The sequence below is a fragment of the Camelus bactrianus genome, chromosome 33, assembly GCF_048773025.1.
Source record: "Camelus bactrianus isolate YW-2024 breed Bactrian camel chromosome 33, ASM4877302v1, whole genome shotgun sequence".
Lineage (NCBI taxonomy): Eukaryota > Metazoa > Chordata > Mammalia > Artiodactyla > Camelidae > Camelus > Camelus bactrianus.
The window spans coordinates 15,186,063-15,206,426 of NC_133571.1; the positions used below are offsets into that span (position 1 = coordinate 15,186,063).

Genomic DNA, 20,364 nt, shown 5'->3' on the forward strand with positions numbered 1-20,364 from the left:
CTCCTCAGTATTTTTCTGCTTTTTCCTTTTAGAAAATTTTATGCAGCTTACTTTAACTTGGTTTTTATTCCATTTTCAATTGTTGACAGATAACTATAATGACAGTGAATGTAAATGGTGTCTTTTGTATTAAGAACTTTGTGAAAGGAGACTGGAATATCATCTCACAAAGTACTTGGAAATTATTTGTGTGTAATTCTCTTTATTTTGGCAGAATTTGGATTTAACAAAAAGGAAGATGATTCATGAAGGGCCATTGGTTTGGAAGGTGAATAGAGATAAAACTATTGGTAGGTGTACTGTCTCAGTTTTGGGGAGAGTGGAGAAAGGAAAAGAACAGAAAAGTTTCCTTATGCCAAAGAGAAGACATAACCATTTCCATTTTTCAGTTACAGCAATTAGCAATGCTACTTTGTGTTATTTATGCATTTATAGATCTACTTATGTTATTTTGTTATATGTGAAGTGTATTAAATATTCATTTAGGGATGAAGCAGAAAATTTTTTTCAAGATTCAGTCGTATCTCCATCCTTGTATTATTCTAATGAGTCTCAGCTTCTTTAAACCACTGTATCTCAAACTGTCAAACTATCTGTGGTGAAGAATCATTGTTTTTAATTTCTTGTCAGTCACAGACTAACACTTTGGTGTAATACATAAAAAATGAATTATTAGAAAATGAAATTTAAAAAGACAATAAATAGCAAGTCAATCTTCTAAACTTACTAGATTTAACAGAAATCAGTTTTCTCTGTCAAACTGTTATAAAGTTTATAAAACATCTCAATTTCTGTACTAATTACCTTTCCTACATTTTTTTTTCTAGATCTTTACACACTGCTGCTGGAAGATATTCTTGTATTATTACAAAAGCAGGATGATAGACTGGTGTTAAGGTGTCATAGTAAAATTCTTGCATCTACAGCTGATAGTAAACACACATTTAGCCCCGTCATTAAGTTGAATACAGTGTTGGTTCGACAAGTGGCAACAGGCGAGTATGTCCGCGGAGTGACACTAACCTCCAGGCTCACCATCAGGTTGCATAAGATGCTCAGTGTTGCTGAAGGAGCACAGCTGGCATTGGATTCTGTTCCTCTCTTATTCTTGTACAGAGTAAATGAAATTTACTTGCTGCTTAGGTGAATGAAGAGTTTATACCCCAAAATTATTTAGGATGCCTAGATTCTCTGAATAACTTTCTCCATTTGAAAATTGTTTGCATATTTCTTTGATCTTTATTCCACGTTCAAATCACTGATAGACAGCAATGAAGATAGTGAATTGGAGGTAATCGTGTTGAAAAGGCTTTCATTATGGTGGTATGTTTTTTGATTTGGTGGGAAAAAATAAGTGGGTGTGGTTTAGCTTTTTTTAAAATCAGTTTAAGTTATAAAGTTACATATTCACTGTACTAACAGTGAGAGTCCTTTTAAAACTCATTAGTTCCATGGTAGTAAGATAAACTTATGACCTCTTTTCTCTAACACCCATTGAATATTACTAACCATTTAGCAAAAAGACAATTCAAAATAAATGCAAAAAGAGTCACAGTGTTCAGTTCTGTAATTTAGATATATAGACACCTTCTTGTTTTTAATAAACTGGGCATCAGTGCTAGCTTTTATAATCTTTGTTTTATTAAAGTATAATATACATAGTATAACATACAATAATTTGCACAAATTTTGAGTGATAATTTAATTTTTACAAAGTGAACATATGTTTACAAGGTGAACACATGTAACCTTTACCTAGATTAAAATACAGAATAATACCAGGACCCTAGAAATATCTTTCACAGCCTCTGTAGGTCATACTGTTAGAGTAATTTTTGTCTGCTTTTTTTTTTTTTCCAGATAACAAAGCTTTATTCGTCATCTCCATGTCTGACAATGGAGCCCAAATTTATGAACTGGTGGCACAGACAGTTTCTGAGAAGACTGTGTATGTACTAGATATAGCTGCCTTGCTCTAGTATTTTCTGTTATTCTGAATATCCCACAGTCTTAACTTTGCTTTCTTAATAGAACTTTGAAAACCAAAAACTGCGTGGAAACAAGTACTTCCTCTAAGCATTCTTTAAGAGATGTTCTAAGAATTTTTTCCTTTTTAGACGGATGTCTCTTATTTTGGTTCTGTTCTATTGAAAGTATCTTTTCTAAAGAAAAAAATTCTCAGAAGTGTCAAATGAAGTTTTTTTAATGGGTAGTATATCCATAATGTTGTTAGGTTTTTATTTAAGGTATAGAATTTTTATAACCTCTACTTAATAATATGTCACCAAAGTAAATATATTTTCAGGCAGAAGTAGAGTTTTTTGTTTGTTGGTTTGGTTTAATTTAGTTTCTGGGGTTTTTTGTTGTTGTTTTTTTTGTTTGTTTGTTTGTTTTCTTTTGCTTTCTGAGTATATTTAAAGGACATTTCTTTTTCCTTTTCCATTTGTATTTTGGTTTCTTTTCCCACTTCTTGCAGCTGGCAGGACCTAATCTGTCGGATGGCTGCATCAGTGAAGGAGCAATCCACAAAGCCAATTCCACTGCCACAGTCACCACCTTGCGAGTGAGTGTGCCTTTGCTTCAAAGTAGGACTGATTTTGGCCAGAAAAGAAACATAATTCTTAACATTTTGTTGCAATAATGTTTAGGCACCTCATGAAGCTGAAAGATTGTTTTCTTTCTTCTGTAGAGGAGACAACGATGAAGAAGAACCTCCAAAATTAAAAGGGGAACATCATGGCATTTCAGTCACTGGTCTGCAGAGTCCAGGTAAACTGATCTGTTAAATTTATCTGGAAGAATGTAGTCTATACTTACTAAAATGCAAAGAAACTTTTTTAACTCTTTGGGTTTATGCAGGTTCTGGTATCAGCTGTTCGTTTCCACAGACTTCACTTTTGAGCCTTTTGTGTGCCTTTAACACACTGCACAAACTGCCATATATTTCACTTCACAGACAATCTCTGTAGCTCATGTGGTTGTTTTCTTCGAGTATTGCCTGAACGCTTCACATTAAAAGTTGTATTTAAGATAATATTCTACTTTTTCTGTTCCATTGAACAGACAGAGATTTGGGATTAGAGTCCCCCTTAATATCGTCAAAACCTCAGTCTCATTCACTGGGTACCTCTGGGAAATCGGAGGTAGATGATCTCTTTGTGGCTGAGAGACAGTTTGCAAAGGAGCAGCATGCAGATGGGACTCTGAAGGAAGCCGGAGTAAATTACCAAATCACGATCCCAGGTCCACACTTGCCTGTCTCAGAAGAGCGGTGGGCATTGGATGCACTAAGGAATTGTAAGTTTTATTCCTAAGTAAATACTGATACTTAATAAGTACCAGAGTTGTATATAATGTACTATGCAGCCATTTAGGAAGAATCAAGAAAGTATAAACTATGACTTTTCTCTTCGGGAATTTTACAGTACAGTTGGGAAGATGGTAGAAAACCTCCCCCAACCTTCTTAAGTGAATAAACATAACAGATATGTTGAAACTGATCTGGTTGGGGTGACCAGAGAAGGGAGGCATCAGAAAATGTGATTATTGCTTTGAAGAGTGGGTACGATTCAGATAGGTATTTAGAAGAATAAACAGCAGTCACTCAGACAGTAATGGTAGGACCCAAAGCAGAAAACTCTGAGGGTGTTCGGAGAGCAGCGAGTGGGGCAGTTGGCCTGTGGTAGACCACACAAGTTAAAGGAGTCTTGGGAGATACGGTTAGAAAGATAGAAGATAAGTTGTTGAGTCCAGCTGCTGTGGACCTTGAACACCAGATTGAGTCCTCTGGACTTGAAGGCTCGCATGCCACAAGGTTTTGAGGGCTTATTCAAACTTCAGATAATTCTTCTGTTTTCCTTTGGAGGTTGCATTGTTCACCACTACCCATCCTTCATACACGCGCACACACACACACAAGAATCGGTGGTCCTTGCCACTCTGTTAGCCTCTCCCTCCCTCTCCAGCGTGTTTGGGAGCCCCTCTTACAATTGGGAGTGAATCACATCTCTTAGGTGTATTAGAGGTGGGGGAAAGGCTGAGGACAGTTGCTCTGGTTGTAGAGAACCATTTGAAGTTTTTAAGCTAGGGTGTGACTAACAGAAGAGGATTAATCTGGCTGAGAGCTGCAAAAGGATTTGAATGGAAAGAGGGTTGGAGTGATGCAGTTACTGTTAAGCTGTTGGAGTCATTTGAGCTTGAGGCTAAAAGGGTTTGGCTAGAATGGTGTTAGAGGAATAAAAATAAAGCGAGGAACCAACAAATCCTTTAAAAAATTGACTTCTTTTGATGTGAGGGCAAAGGAAAGGAAATATTTAGAGATAATTTCAGTATTCTTGTCAGAAATAAAATTTAGAAAGGACCACCACTGCCCACTGCTACACTTTCTTTTTTCCTTCTTTTTTTCCCCCATAGATTATGGGCTCAATTTTAAAAATATATTGAGACTAAGATAATGAATGGCAAGCCATTTAAGAGGAAAGATGAGCAGGAAGCTGGAGTTTTACGACTGGAACTTTGGAGAGAGATTAGGGAGAGAGATGGATTTCAGTGTGAAGGCCATAAGAATTCATAGCATCTCTCAGGAAGTGAACATAGAGCAGGACAGAGGGTCAAAGACCCAAACCTGTGTGGAGACTGTTTACCTACAGAGACAGAAGACAGACAGATACGAAGCCAGAGTTGAACATAGGGAATTGGTCAAGTTCTTTAAAACCTAATTTATTCTAATTTCTCCTGAATTAACAGTGATAATGATTTTTGATGGTTTGACTAACATTGTCCCAGTAATTCTCTCATAGTGTGAGTGACTTCACAGCGTACACTTGCCCGTTTAAAATTAAATTGGTTCTGTTTCCAGCAACCTAAGGAAGCTGTGGTACTAGAGAGATCATTTTTTAAAACTAATAAATATTTCTTATCCTTTGAAATTATGCATGCTACCAAACATTGGAATTAAATTTACAAGGCAATTTTGTTCTCTTCTTCACCGTTTAAGGAGATTCTTTGGGTTATTATAGATGCTAAAGTAAATGTTCTGTATGTCTAATAGAGTTAGAAAAATAATGCCTATGTGTATAGTGTCTGCTTCTGGAAAAAGCAGAACTTTCGGGTTCTTTTGTTTGGTTTAACACAGCTTTTCAACATCGTTTTAAGAAGTACCTTTGGGGTGTTACTGCAGTTGCATGGAGGAACGAATAGAGGCAGGAATGGTACTGGTTATTCAGCCGTTCTAAACAGGAGAATGATGTATAGGAGAATAAGAGGAGATGCCTATTAAGAATTCTTAGATGTGTTTTTCAAGTCTAGTTTAATGTTAAATCTTCTTTAGATGGTGCTTTATTTCATTTTTCAAAACAAACAAAATGATTCTATGAAACTAATGTTTTTACTGTATGTGACTATGCTATTAAAAAGGTACTTACTTTAGGGGAGAATTGATAATTCCACCAATTTAATTGTCCATCTAATGTTATAGTTGTGAATGTGTGTGTGTTTTTTTCCCCTTTCCTAAAACTTTTAGTGGGTTTGTTGAAGCAACTGCTGGTACAACAGCTGGGTTTGACTGAGAAGAGCGCTCAGGAAGAAGACTGGCCGCGTTTCCCAAGATGCAGGACTGCGTCCCTGGGGGCGCAGGCAGACAGTGGAACCCAGAACTCTGACAATATTAAGGCCTATCCCCCTGGTGAAGGACGGATGCCCTTTAGAACTGGAACTGGTGACATTTCCACTTGTTACAGTCCACGGACTTCAACTGAATCTTCTGCTCCACGGGATTCAGTGGTACTGGCATTCCAAGATAGCCAGGCAAGTAACATTTTAGTAATGGACCACATGATTATGACCCCAGAGATGCCTCCTGCAGAGCCAGAAGGGGGTCTTGATGAGAGTGGAGAGCACTTTTTTGATGCCCGTGAAGCACATAGTGATGATAATCCATCAGAAGGTGATGGAGCAGTTAAAAAGGAAGAGAAGGATGTTAATTTGCGCATCTCAGGCAAGTTCCTTTCACATTTAAACTTTGATTTCAATCGTTGTTATCTGTCCTGTGTGCTGAAATGAATGTCGTTCAGGTATCCAAGCATTATCTCATGTGTGTGTGTGTGTGTGTGTGTGTGTGTGTGTGTGTGTGTGTGTGTGTGTGTGTCTGTGTGTGTGTGTCTGTGTGTAAGTATCCTTTCCTGCAGTAAATAAATACTGAAACCACTCTATACTAGACCTCATCCTAGGTGCTGGGAGATATAACATTGAATAAAAAAACAAAAAATCCACTATTCTCATAAAGCTTAAGCACTGCTGGGGAAAAGAGTAACAGTAAATAAGTGAACAAATAAATAGATGACCGATAGTAAGAAAAAGGAGGAAAAATAAGTCAGACTAAGGGGCAGAGAGTACCGGGGGCAGGCAGAGTGGCCATGGAAGAAGGTCTCTTGTGAGGTAGTGCTGGAGCAGGGACCCAGGGGAAGTGAAGTCGAAGAAGCTGCGTGCATGTCTGGAAGTGGAGCGTGCCAGCAGAGACTAGCACACAGGCTGCCAGGCAGGAGCAAGCATTCTGTGGTGAGGGTGATTGCAGGGTGAGGGTGAAGGATTGCAGGGAGCAGATGCGGCAAGGTAGGTATTTGGCAGGAAAAGTGATGGCAGTTTCCTGTAGGTTCTTTGGAGTTTCCAGCTCTTTAAACTGTTAACAAATACGGCATTATTCAGAAATTACCAGGAAAGTTTGCTAAGTTTAGCTTTGATCGGAAGTGAGAAACCTCTGATGTACTTAAAACTGAACTTGGGAATTTGAGAATTAGTGGTCTTTCCCCCTCTGTAGTAGCTTTTAAAGTTGTCAGCACATCACCCCGGATGTCCTGTTGGCAGTGCTAATCTCATCACAGTGTTCTGTCTCTGTCTGTAGGAAACTATTTGATCCTTGATGGCTACGAAGCAGTGCAGGAGAGCTCCACAGATGAGGATGTCGCTTCCTTGCTTCCCCCACAGCCCGTGACAGGCATCCCCTCCATGGACCCTACCCACCAGCAGCAACATTCTCCCCAGAACGCTCATTCTGATGGGGCAGTTTCACCGTTCACCCCAGAATTCCTGGCCCAGCAGCGCTGGGGAGTGATGGACGATTCCTGTTTTGAGATCCAGAGTCCCTCCTCTTGTGCAGATGCACAAAGCCAGATCATGGACTACATTCGTAAGATAGAGGCTGACCTTGAACACTTAAAGGTACCTCAGACTGTAACATCCCTGGGCTGTGGATATAACATCCTTAGGCCTTAACAGAGAGGACGTATAGAATGACTGAAATGCTGATGTCAGTAACCTTGTTCAGGGTCTAAATTTGTATGTTTTCTTTGACCATAGTCCGTGCATAGACCTGGATGAAAAGCTGAGATCAGCATTGTTTAACTAGTTACAAATCACAAGAACAGAGAAAGTTGTAGCTCTGTAAACTGCATGTTTGTGTAGGTTTCTGAGCTTAAGAACCTAAATATATTTGGGATGCTTGGCTGGCCTCTGTGAGAAAATGGAACAGCGAGCTGGGATAGGTGGGGTTTGTGTAGTTATGAATCTAGTGCGGGAAATGCTTTGACTTGCCATGACCTTGCAAGTACCTGTGAATTGTTAGGTGATGATGGTAGTTTCCCAGTTGCTGCGACAGATAGAAGTTGGCTCCAGTGGCTCCTGTAACCTAAAAACCTGCCTGTGAAGGGGAGTTTTGTAAACTCCATAAACTCCATTGATGCTGTCACTGTATAAGCCAACCTTGCAAAACTGACTTTTGTGTAATTTCAGAGAAAAGAACTTTGCGAGTTTGCCATCAGTAGGCACGGCCGCCAGAGCTTAAATGTTTTGTCATGACATCATTTAGTGGAGGCTTTAGAGACAGAGATGAACGTGTTCTTAACCTCGTAGCTAATAGCCCTTTGGTGAAGACTGGTCTCCTTAAGTGTTTCTTTTAACATCACGTGATAGGTTTTCCTTTCTTCACATGATTCTATGTAGGGACATGCTGTGGCTGATGAGGTGAGATAGCTACAAGGGCACTGGGGGCAGGTCGGCTTCAGTTTAGTCCATGGCACATGTGGGGCCATTTTCAGGGAGGCTCCTGGGGGTGGGAGAGTCACCTTTCCCAGTTGCCCCTTCCTCTATTTCCTTTTACATGGAAAAACGTTAAGTTATTCACTGAAGGGAGAAACAGGTAAAAGGAATGAAATTTACTTTTTTCTCCTACTACAAAATTTTTAATGATGTTAATGTTGAAATTGGAAGCATGTACCTGTAATTTAAAAAAAAAAAAAGTCTTCTTTCCTATTTTCAAAATAAAATTTTTTACAATGTTCAAATGAAAACCCTATGGGTTTTGTTTTACAGAAAGTGGAGGAAAGTTACACCATTCTTTGCCAAAGGCTGGCTGGATCAGCCCTCACAGACAAGCACTCAGGTATGTGAAAACTGGATTTCACACTCAAGAATCATCCCACCTGAACAGTCCATTGAATGAAATGATGTATTATTCTTTAAAGTGGAAACCTTCCGAGATGCCATTTCTTTTCTGACTTAAAAAACTGCTTGTTTCCAAACATCGTATATCAAGTAGAGGCTGCTGTCTGCTGACTCAGCTCTTCCTTTCTGAGAGGAGCTGCAGTTGTCAGTCCCCAGGCCGCCCCTTTCTCTGTCTGTCTTCATCTTTGCAAAAGCAGAAGGCAGAGCTATAGTAAATCGAGGCTCCCAGGTGGTGGAGGTGGGGTCCTCTGCAGGCCTGGCTGCACTTCTGTGTCTCCCCTGACCGTGAGAGCAATGTCTCCCGTGACTGCAGGGGGATCTGTGTTCAGAGCAGCAGTTTGCACTCATTTGCTTACATGCTTTCACATGAGGTTATTCAGATCCAGAAAGAGAGATGTAATGATGCCCACAGGTTTCAAATGTATTCTCTAAGCATTCATTTTGCTTTGTTCTTTCGTCTTAATTTGATCTCCACATCTCTCTGTTCTGCCCAGATAAAAGTTAGAGCTGCGTGTCCTGGAGGTGACTGAAGGTTGGATTTGAGCGTTGATCGGCCTTATATCACCACATCCTGGCTCCAGTGTGGACACACAGAGCGTGTGTTGACAGGGGATGTGCCTGCGGACTCCCTGGGGTGGCCGTGTCCCGAGGTGCCTGGAGTGGGACTGGTTTTTCACAGCCTGGCAGCTGCACTAGTTTGTCAGTGAGGGAGCACCCCTGCTCTCACTGCTCTCCTCACTACCGGAAATTCACTTTGATTCAGAACAAAAACCAAATGTGTAGAGTTTTGGGTGTAGAATATGAAATTTTACTTAGACTTAAGAAAAAGAGAAAATCAGATGTATTTATTTGACTTCATTCCGTATTTGAAAGCACATTTTAATTTTTATTTTGCCATGTTTTATTTGAATTGAGTAGTGAGAGTTTTAGCCCTTTGTATTTAGTACACCCAAGGATCGATTTGCTCCTGAAGCAAAGAATTCAGGATGGGGTATTAGGAGGTGGGATAGAGAGGTGACGAGGAGGAGGGAGTAAGCAGAGGGAGGGAGGAGCATCCGGCCTTCACTAAAACTGTACCCCAGTAGGCTGTTCCTCTGAGAGTCACCTCAAAAGCATAGTCTGCCGCAGCTCCTAAGTGCAGAGGACTTGAGCTCTGTGCTCCCAGGTAGGGCTTCCTCCCAACCGAGGCAAGCACCTCTTCTCTGTAGCTGGGATCCACTCCCAATTAACAGGAATCCTCAATGTACTAAATAGCAGGCACTTGAAAAATGGGTGTGTTTTCTTCTGTTGTCTCCTTTTCTGTTGAGGGTTGGAATTTGAGAGGGAGAGGAAAGCAAATTTTATTTTCTTGACTATAATAATTTGTTATTCTTGGTATTGTTTCATTTTTATAATTATACATTAGACTTTGGCACTTGTGTAAAATTATCCCTGCCGATTGAGCAGAAAGGAAAAACAAACAGATGTTTCAGATGGTGGCAGGGGTGGGGGTTGCTGAGGAGGGTGGGACAGGAGCGGGTAAGAGTTTGGGAAGGTGATGTAGCTGAATCACTACTGAGTTGAACAATGGCTTGCATTAGCCACGGGTACACTGATTATAAGGCCAGTAAAATTTTAGTACCTGGAGGTTTGACTCTGATTTTTGCACTGATGGTGCCAAAGGGCTCTTTGAATTAAAAGGAGAGCCAAGAGTGGAGTGGAGAAAGATGTGTTGGAGAAGGCAGAGCTGCTCAGACCAGCTCCAGAAGCACTTCCTCTGACTTCACTGCTGGAGCTTTCTCCACACTGGTGCAGGACTGACCTTAAAACATTGCAGACCAGAACATACACTGGATACTGCGGGCAAGGCGTTGGTAACTGCCTGCTCTAGAATGAATAGTAGTGCTGGCAGCACCCTCCAGAGGATAAATGTTTCAGAACTGTAACTTGAGAACTCCTTCAGTTATATTGGCTTTCTGTGGTTTTCTTTGTGCACCAGGTATATATGTTTTGGAGTATTTTTGCCAATTAAAACGAAATCATTTGTCAGATATAAAAATTCTGTTAATATTCAAGGAGTTCATCCACTGCTCATATCTTTCAGTAGTGCCCTCTGAACTCTGTGGGTAGTTAGGGTGTAATTTTACTCTTCCCTACCAAACCCCAACCCTCCCTCCAAATATATATATTTTCTCCCTCATCACAAGTGGTAAGGATTCCCAACTACTTTTATAAACACCACTGCAACTTAACAGGCTCAACAAGCTCACCTATGTCCAGATCCCTGTTTCTGTCTTTCCAAAACTATTCTGTTTTTAAGTAGACCAACTTGGATCATTGGACCGTATCAATAAACTAGAATTTTATTTTGAATTATAGCCCACGTATACGGTAAATCAAAATGGGATTAAAATTTTTAGAAGCAGAAGTTAATATTTAAGTAAAGCTTGGAACTTGAACTTTCTGTATCTCTCAAGAGAAGCAAGTAGAAACCAAAAGGTTACAATTGTGCTGCTGGAAATAATGTAGTCACTCCCAACTAAAGGGGCTATACCTGTAGTTACTTGACACTCACCATCAGTGGGCAATTCATCAGGAGAAAGGTAAATGCAAATAGAACTTTCATCTTAACTTCAGACAGTACAGGGTAATTGCATGATTCTCCAGCACCATTCAAGAAGCTTTGTAAGATACCAAAGTTTTGGTTTCTCTTCTAGCTCAGCCAACCCCTTGTCCTTAGCAACTATTTGCTTTTGTTTCCCTGCAGTTTAACTTCTCCTTGAAACAAAAACAGGGCTAACTGGAAAAATATTTTGACCATAGCTCTAGTACTTCCAAATAAATTCATATCTAGATTTTCAAAAGAAGCCCCAAACTGAATTCTGATTCTGAAATGATTCCATAATTTTGCGTGTTCCTTTTATCTTACGAGCCTACACTTCTTCCCTCCTCGTTCCCAGCCTGGCCTCCCACACCCTCCTTTTTTTTTTTTTTTTTTTTTGTGGCCATTATAATGACGTCCATTTTACTTTGATACTGTATCTGCCTTTCAGGATGATGGAATTCAATATTCACCTATCTTTGAGTGAGGCTAGTTATTGTCAAGCCGTTCTCTCAAAGTTAACATGACTGGAAGTTGGAATCTACTTCCACACGGAAAGATCCAAGAGTGGTGGAAAAAGCAACCTTCCCAAAGCAGGAGAGCTGGGTTTAGCTGTTGTAGTGACCTGCCGTGACCCTGTGCTGTCTCTCTCCTGTGGGCCTGATGGCTCCTCTGCTATGAAGTGACAAATTACATTTGGAGTGTCTCCTTCCTTTTCAGAGAACAGAGTTAATCAAGGTAAATCAACAAACCCCCAAAGTGCTATAATTTACGGTCATGATTACTGCCCTAGAAGCCATGTACTTGGCATACTTTAAAATCAGCTAACTTGAACTGCTTGAGTTATCTTGGCTTTTAGGACCTAAACCATAATTATTTATTATATGATACGGCGCCAAAGGTATATTTTCTAAGCCTTTTGGCTTTCTTTTCCCTAAAACAACTTCTAATGACTGTTAGAAAGGTGAGTCCCTCTGAAAAAGGTTTTGTTAATTTGTTTTTGGAGGAAGGTGGGGAGCTATTGTGACAGTAGAGGAGGAAAGCCTATTTTTTCTTATTTTTGAAGCTAAAGAAAGTAATTATGCTTCCTGTGAGTTGTCTTTTATTTGCGTACTTTTTTTTTTTTTTCTGAAACTTTCTTTTTGATGTTGGTAAATTTGGTGTATTACCTGGAGCTTCTGTATTTCAAACTGGAAGCCGTCTTCTTTGAAGGTGGTTTGTGGTGTTATTTTGACCTACTAGAGCTTTGGTCAGCATTTCCTTCCCTACGTGTCACAGAGGGCACCATTCAGAACTGTGTCCAGAGGACCTCAAAGTAGAAAATCAGCAGGACCTTCCAGTCATCTTTCTGCTGGCTAGCTTTTTTCCCCCTAGTGTTACAATTTTTGTTTTGTAAATTATGGTTTTTTTTTTCTGACTTTTCCACCCCTTTTCAAAGTGATCTGCAAAATTGTCCTTTCCTCAAGAAAAGAGTTCCTTTTGCCTTATTCTTCCCCCATTGGTACTGATGGTTTGGAAAATAAACTGATAGGAAAAAAAGTACCTCCTAGAAGAAAGCCCTGTTCACCATGTCTGGGTGCCAACAGCTAAGCAGACGTACTGCAAACATGATTAACTGTAATGTGCACACTGCGGGTTATTTTCACTCAGCCTCTTCCCACTAGAACATTTTACCTTCCTTGTTCACCATACAATCATGTACTCTTTAACAGAAATTACTTTTAAAGAAATCTGGAACTATCTTTAAAAAAAAAACTTTATTAATAATCGTGTATTTTTACTGATCACATTTTTAAATGCCTAAAAGACTTTATTGTTCTAATTATCCAGACATACCTTTGTAAAATAGCTCTTTTATGAATTAGCTGTAAGGCTGTATGTTTCTGGAACAAAATATTGGTCATCTAAAAACTCTGTTTTCTGGGGTCTGGGAAAATAGAAAATGAGAATTCAAATATTAAATATGCTTAAAGGAACCAAGTATTTGACTTGTTATTTATATTCCTGTTGATTTGTCTCATACAAGCTATGTTAGAAAAGTTTCAGTGCCCAGGAGGCCTCAGTTAATCTTACTGGCAGTGACTGTCAGATACCTTCTTGCTTATTAGAGTGTCTTTACTAGTCAGACCAGCCAGCTGATCTCTGTCACGTGTGAACTTCCCTGAGGACCCTCCCAGCTGGGATTGCCCCAGCAGCTAGGGCAACTCTGCTGTCATTTTTTAAATTGCTTTATTGGGATATAGTTCATATATTGTATAATTCCCTCATTTAAAATGTACAGTTCAGTGGTTGGGATATATTACATTATTACTATTTTTAATGGTGGTAAAATATATATATAATATAAAAGTTGTCATTTTAACCATTTTTAAGTGTACTTTAGTGGGATTAATGGGGCAGCTTTTATGGCCCACTTGAAGATACTTTGGTTTAATGCTGACCTAAATGAAAATAAGATGTCCTTACTGCCATTCTTATCCCCAGTGTTGGACTTCCCAAACTGCCAGCGTTTCTGAGTTTTTATGGGTCCCATTTCAGCTTAGAAGATTCCCTGAGTTTGGGGCTTTTTCGTGTGTTGGTTTTGACATGGAGTGTAATTTGATGTATTCTTGGGGTGCTCTTTGAGTTTCCAGTCCCTCAGGGTTGCATTTGGCTGATAGATACAATAAGCATAACCAGAAATGCTTAGTGTTTGTAGGATCTTTTAGTTAAACCTTTAAAAAAATTAAGTCACATGTACTTTGCAGAAATCAACCTGTTTGTACTCTTAGCTCTATTTGTAAACATAGATAGAAGAAAGATAGAAGATAGAAATAAGATAGAAGATTAGATGGATAGAAGAAAGAAATACCTAAACCATCCCTACTTGCTCCTAGATGGCCATCTTCTTAAAGGAATAGAGAAGGCCAGACTCTGTCTTGGCATGTGAGCAGTCACATCCACTTTTTGCCATTCCTCTTTAAGCCAAGATGTCCTGCTTCACCAAAGGTTTAACATTGGCTTGAAAGATAAGAGGATCTATCCTGATGAAAAATTTGCTTTTCAGTTGAACTTGATATCTTTCTACTATGACAAATGTCATAAAACATTACAGATTAATAGCTCAGTGTAGGTGTTTTCCTTTTTTTTTTTTTCTGCAGCAAGTATAATTATTGTTACTAATTGAAAACAGTTCCTTGATTCTGGCCACCAGGGAATATGTTTGTTTTGCCACCTATTCTTACTAATGAGACATCATCGTTCCCTGAGCATCTGCTGAAGCATTGGTTCGAACTCACTTAAGGTAGGTCGAGCTCTCTTTCCAATTCCAGCCTTTCCCCCTCATTCGAGTAGGGTGCTTTTGGACCTACCTATAGCATAAGGCTTCCTTCACAGCATTTTATTTCAGAGGATTCCTTTCTTTGTATATGTGACCACAGGGGTGGGGCTGCCTGACCATATTCTGATCAGTAACAATAATTAGGAATAAACCTAGTAATCTTTTGAAAACTTTTTAGAGACATAATCTGTACAGCAAAATATTTTTCTACTGTCTTACTATTTTAAATATTAAAAGCAAGTAGCATGGTGTAATGCAGCAGTTCTCAATCTTTTTTGATCTCAGGACCACTTTATATTTGACCTTATGGTGGATTACTTTACTTTATTAGACATTAAATTGAGAAAATTTACAAGAAATGAGAAAATTAATAAAAATATTAATTCATTAGAAAAGGTAAACCCATTACATATTTGTATGAAAAATTACTTTGTTTTTCTACAATAAAAGTATTGAGAAGAATGGGTCATAGTTTTCAAATCTCTAATATTTGGCATACAGAAGGTAACTGAATTCTAATACCTACTTCTGCGTGCAGTCTGGTGTGACAAGGTTGTTTCGGTTGAACTAGATGAAGAAAACCCAGCCTCACACAGATACATTTTTTAAAAGGATAGATCTTTTCAGATGATTGTGCATATTCTTCTTTCATAATACACTGGAATTTGACAACTAGTAGTTTTTTAAAAGCTGCAGTGTGGAATCTGAAGCCATTTCAATGAAATCTGTATATTCTGACACACTCAAATCCATCAATCCATTTAATGCTTTAGATGTGCAAAGAATGGAATCTTTTCCCCTGCATGATGTTGTAATATCCTGTATTAGTCATTTGGAAAACATTGGTTTACTGAGTTATGCAGATCTTCAAATGTTGACACATTATATAATATCAAAAAGTCACATTGGTTAACATCAGTAACAAATCTCATCAGAAAAGTCTCATGATGGTATATACAAATTTCCAAAGCTTTTAGTTTTTGCTTGAAAGCTCAGATTTTATCATTGGCAACAATAAGTTGTTTGCCTTCAAATGACAGGCTTACTTTTTTCCCTTTTGAAAAAGAATCTGCCAAACATGCAAGTCTGAATAGCTTCTTGCTTACCAGTCATTCTTTCAAGTTCGAGTAATCTTCCATTTGAGGGGGTAAAAAGTGGCTCGTTTAGCTCCCAACTCAAACACCTGCACAGGTACTTCCCTGCAGACACAGCCGTGGAACTGGGGAATGTGATTCAGGTGCTTTATGCATGCTTCCCATTTTGTCACAGTTTTTAAAAAATGTGTACTCAGGGGTGGAGATTTAATAAAATTACTCACTTTCATTGCTTCATCAAGGGCACTCTGAAGTGAGTGTTTGTATTGCAGAAGAGTGGCAGTGAAGAAGGCAGTGATGCCTGGTGAAGTTGGGTGTCACTGCCCTGATTTAGGCTGAGCTGCCAGCAGCTTTAAACCTCCATTGCTTTTGCACCGTTGATGAAAATGTTAACATGGTGAAAAGTCAAATGGTGTCTTAGTAGTATTTTGAAAATAGGTTTGATTCCCTGGACCCCATGAAAGAGGCTTGGAGATCCTTCTCCCAGGGGTTTGCAGACCACGCTTGTAGAACTACTGATGTAGTGGGAAAGGCCTGAACTTCAGCAATCTGGGTTCAATTCCAGCTCTCCTCCTTACTTGCTCTGCAACCTTGAGCAGATTACCCTCTTAGTGTCCATTTTCTCATCTGCAAATGGGGGTAATCATACTTAACCCTAACAGAGTCGGGAGAGGAGTAAATGAGAAATTACCAGACATGTGATTCGTACCTCTAAAGCTGGGTTGGTTGGTTGGTTGGTTGGTTGGTTTTTCATTCTAGAATTCGAGTATTTAAAGCAGGAAAGGTGAAAAATGATTAATGAACTTAGGATATGTAAATATCTTTCTTCCTAATACAGCCCTATTTCATGTTTTATAATGTGTCTAAACCCTAGGCTCTTGGGGTGTGGCGGGGGTGTGTGTGTGTATGTGTTCATTATTTAAAAATCCATTGCTGATCTCTATAACAATACACTTGTTTAACCTAATTGTTCTTCTAAACGTAAAGAAAGTGGGGGTGGGAACCCTGTGATTTAGTAAGAACCTCGATTTTGGAGAAACTTGTACTTTGGACTTGTGCTGTTTTGATGCTACTGTTATAAGGGGGTAGAGTGTGGTAGTGGTACATGTTCCCGAAACTTCAGTAATCATGTGAAATTAGTGATTTCCATCTTGCCCCCTTCCATGTGTAATCAGCTTTAAGCTAGATTTTGGTTGTTTTGAAACGTCTTTATTCTCTTACATGAGCTGCTTTCATTCTTTTTAGTTAATGAGAGACTGAGTTATATTATGGTTATTTAATGAGAGTCTATGTTTTCCTAAAAATGCGTGGATAACATGTCGATAGCACGAAAGAGCATAAGTGCTTTTCATATTCAAATCATGATAGTACTTTGGGGTGATCTTTTCTGGAGAACTCGAACCCTGTAGCCTGGACATCATGGCATGAGGTCCATTGATCTCTGCGCTTTCTCTCTGCCTTCCCTCCTGTCCATACACAGGACCAGCAAAGCAGGAACACATCAAACCTGAGTCCTTGCTAGTCTCTGCTCTGTTAGCTGGTTGTCTAACCTAGAACAAGTCCTTACCTTATCTGTCTTCTCATCTTACACTGAGCAAGTCTGTGGAATGAGTTACACAGAAACATGGAGACAGCTTACCTCTGGCTGGCTCGGTAGTCTCAGGGAGGCTCTGTCCTTCCCCAACCTTGTGTGCTGCTGTAAAGAAGAGTGTAATTTTAGTATCAGTCACTGAAGTCTGTCTCTGGACATTTCTTTTTCTCCTAATTCTTCTTTGCAATATTTCTTTTCTTTTGATAGCTTCCTCTAGTTCAGTCTTACCTATAGTTTGATGAAGCGTTATTTTCATTTTCTCTTTTCTCCTGATCTCGCTGCCAGTTTATGAGAACCCTGGGGGCTTTTCTGGAAGAAGACCTGATATTCCTGGTTCAGAGGAGACTTTCTGAGCGTCTGCTGAGGGGAAACTGATAGTCTTATCTCCAGCCCATCTCATGTCCTGAGTGATGGCCTGTTCTGAAAGGTTTATGATATTTAGAGAATTTATAAAAATTGAGTGGCCAGAACATAACCTAGCTGAATTGATGATTTAGCAAGCAAATCATGAAAATCAAATAGTGATTTTCTGCACTATCAGAAAAACTGGTCCAGCCAGCAAGAATAAGTCCAAGAGAACTGGGAAGCTTTTATGCAAACAAACATTAATGAACTAACAGCTTAAGGACAAAACTGTTCCTATGCCATGCCACCTACTGAAAGTAAAAGACTCATATTCTTGACTGCTTTTTTTCTTTTCCTTTTAGAAACTGTCCTCTTTGGATACATTCTAACCTGCTTGGGCAGTCAGTGACATTTAGCTGCAATACATATAGAGCCTAATGTTTGCTTCCGTGGGGTGGGGAGGGGTATCTGCACTCTAGTAGCGTGTGGAGAAGGTTCTGGATCTTCAAACCTGAGTTGTGATTGATTAACTTATGCTCCCAGCTTCCTTCCTTTCTTCAGAGATGTTCTGGGCTAAATCGCATTAAGACTGGGCACCCCTGGGCAGATTAAAATAAGCAGGAATCTCTCTGTCTTGGGCCAGAATAACTTGGCAACAGCAACTAAAGAGTTCATTGATTTATTGGTTAACTTATTCCCAGCTTTTTCTCAGAAAACAAAGACTTGGAGGAGCAGAGTGTTTGAAATGGTTTGAGGGAAAAAATAAAACATAGGGCTTAGGGAAGGGAGGCTGAAGATCAGACTCATTTACAGTATTTGTTACTGGGGCCTGTGGTTTTTTTTTCTTTCTTTCTTTCTTTCTTTCTTTCAAAATGTGTTTTTGATTTAGCACTTGCTCTGCTCCCACTGGAGCCAGGTCGTTCCGCCGCACACGTGGACGTCTAACACACCGTGGGAACTGCCTCCTCGTGCTCCCCCGCCTGTCACACACATGGCCTCCCATCCAGTTTTCCAAAAACACTACTCTCATCACGCCACTTGCCTGCCCAAGAACCTACGATGGCTTAGTGGTTACTGCTGTATGGAGATTAAACTCTGCTTAGTGTCTGAGATGTTCATGATTTATCCCGCTGACCTCATGGCCCTCTAACTCCCGCACCGTGCACCCTCTCTGCCAGGAAGGCTTCGCCTCCTCCCTGTCTTCCTCCCCTGGCATTCCAGGTCCTGCCTCAGCCTCTGCTCCTTTGTCTGTGTCGTTCTGAAGTGCTCCTTTTGCTCCTCTCAGTTGATCCTCCCCCTGCTCATCTTCTCCAGATCACGCTTTCCATTTCCTGCAACCGCAAGTTCCTGTCCCCTTGGCCCAATGCTTCCTGTGGTTTTGTGTCTCCCTCGTACCCCACCTGACCCCAGTATTTCTGCTCTGTGCAGAGCAGTGTGCCACGCCTCGTGAATGTGAAAGGAGTAGCTATGGTTTATTAAAAGTACAAACTATGGATCAGGTGCTGCACCCTTTGTGTACGTTACCCTCATCTTCACCAGCACCCCGAGAGCTAAGCGGTTTTCTCCTTTCTTAATAGATGAGGCAGCTGAAGTTGGTGGTGATCACGATGTTCCTAATGGAATAGCCAGAATTCAAGGCAAGGTCTGTCTTCCACCAAAGCCTTGCCTTTATGACCCCACTGTGGAAAGAGTTTCTGTCCTTAAAAGTGTTTACAATCAAATCGTGTAGACAAGCACATGAGCAGCACTCTTCTGCCTTGCCCCCTTACTAAACTACAGGGACTTACATTGGACTAAGATTAAGAAATCAGCATGTCATTTAGGATGTCTGATCTGGGGAGTGGTTTGGACTTAGCCAAACATAGAAAAAGACTATTTCAGCAACTGAACTACATTGACTAGTATAGTTTCTAGAAAAGGGAAAGTTAGGAGGCAGAGAGACCAGTGGAAGGCTACTGTAATATCCAACCAGAGGCTTAAATTTGGTAAAGTGACAGAATGGGGGAAAACGGTATAGTTAAGACAGAATATACAGGTGTTGGCATGCAAGTTAATATGCAATATACAGGAGAGGGAAGAGTTTTTTTGAAAAAGATTGTTTCGTGGACCTAAGAGATTGGTATTGCATTAACAGAAGTCAGGACTCATGGAGGAGCGGCAGGCTTTGAGGGGAAAATTAGTTTAACTTGGTCGTGTTCAGTTTTAGGTAGCGGTATATCAACTTGGGGATGTCCACCAGGAGGAAGCTGTAAATGCAGTCCTGGAGCTGAATTGAGTTGAGTCATACATGTGAGCTGTCCCAGCTGGATTAAGGACAGGAGCCTGTGTTCATAAATTCTCTGAGTTGAAGGTACTTTAGAGTCTGTCAACTGATGAATGGAGAAATAAAGTGTGCATATCCATACGATGGAGTGTTCTCTAGCCGTAAAAGACGCAAAGCACTGATACAAGCTGTAACACGAAGGACCTTGCAAACATTATGCTAAGTGAAGAAACCAGTTACAAAGGACCACAGATGGCATGATTCATTTATATGAAACGAATAGGTAAATCCATAGAGACTGAAAGTAGACTTCGGGTCGCCAGAGGCTGGGGAAAGGGGAGAATGCTAAGGGTATGGAGTGATTAAAATATTCCGGAGTTTAGGGGTTGATGAAAATGCTCTGGAATTAAAGAGTGATGATAGTTACACAACCTTGCAAACATACCAAAAGCCACTGAATCGTATACTTTACAAGGGTGAATTTTACGGCATGTGGATTATACCTTTTTAAAAATGAATGAAGAAAAGTATCTAGAGGATCACTACTGTGTCCCCACACCGTGTGGTTCACCAGGGAGCTTACACAGCTCCTGTGCATGGGGACTCACCCTCTCACACAGTCACTCATTCCGTTGTTTTGGACCTCTAACTGGCATATGTGGAGTAGTGTGTAAG

The 20,364-nt window shown here is 40.0% G+C and overlaps 1 protein-coding gene across 3 annotated transcripts in view; it reads left to right on the plus strand.

Annotated features, from left to right (window-relative positions):
* ARHGEF12 (Rho guanine nucleotide exchange factor 12) overlaps positions 1 to 13,053 on the plus strand; it is a 124,726-nt gene extending 111,673 nt beyond the window's left edge. For all 3 annotated transcript variants that reach the window (XM_074356967.1, XM_074356965.1, XM_074356966.1), the window contains 10 exons: positions 215 to 290; positions 828 to 995; positions 1,861 to 1,948; positions 2,477 to 2,563; positions 2,690 to 2,769; positions 3,064 to 3,297; positions 5,522 to 5,995; positions 6,899 to 7,215; positions 8,365 to 8,434; positions 8,991 to 13,053. In XM_074356967.1, coding sequence (XP_074213068.1) covers positions 215 to 290; positions 828 to 995; positions 1,861 to 1,948; positions 2,477 to 2,563; positions 2,690 to 2,769; positions 3,064 to 3,297; positions 5,522 to 5,995; positions 6,899 to 7,215; positions 8,365 to 8,434; positions 8,991 to 9,001 — 1,605 coding nt within the window. In that variant the 3' untranslated portion in view covers positions 9,002 to 13,053. The remainder of the gene's footprint in view (positions 1 to 214; positions 291 to 827; positions 996 to 1,860; positions 1,949 to 2,476; positions 2,564 to 2,689; positions 2,770 to 3,063; positions 3,298 to 5,521; positions 5,996 to 6,898; positions 7,216 to 8,364; positions 8,435 to 8,990) is intronic.
* Positions 13,054 to 20,364: the final 7,311 nt, after the last annotated feature.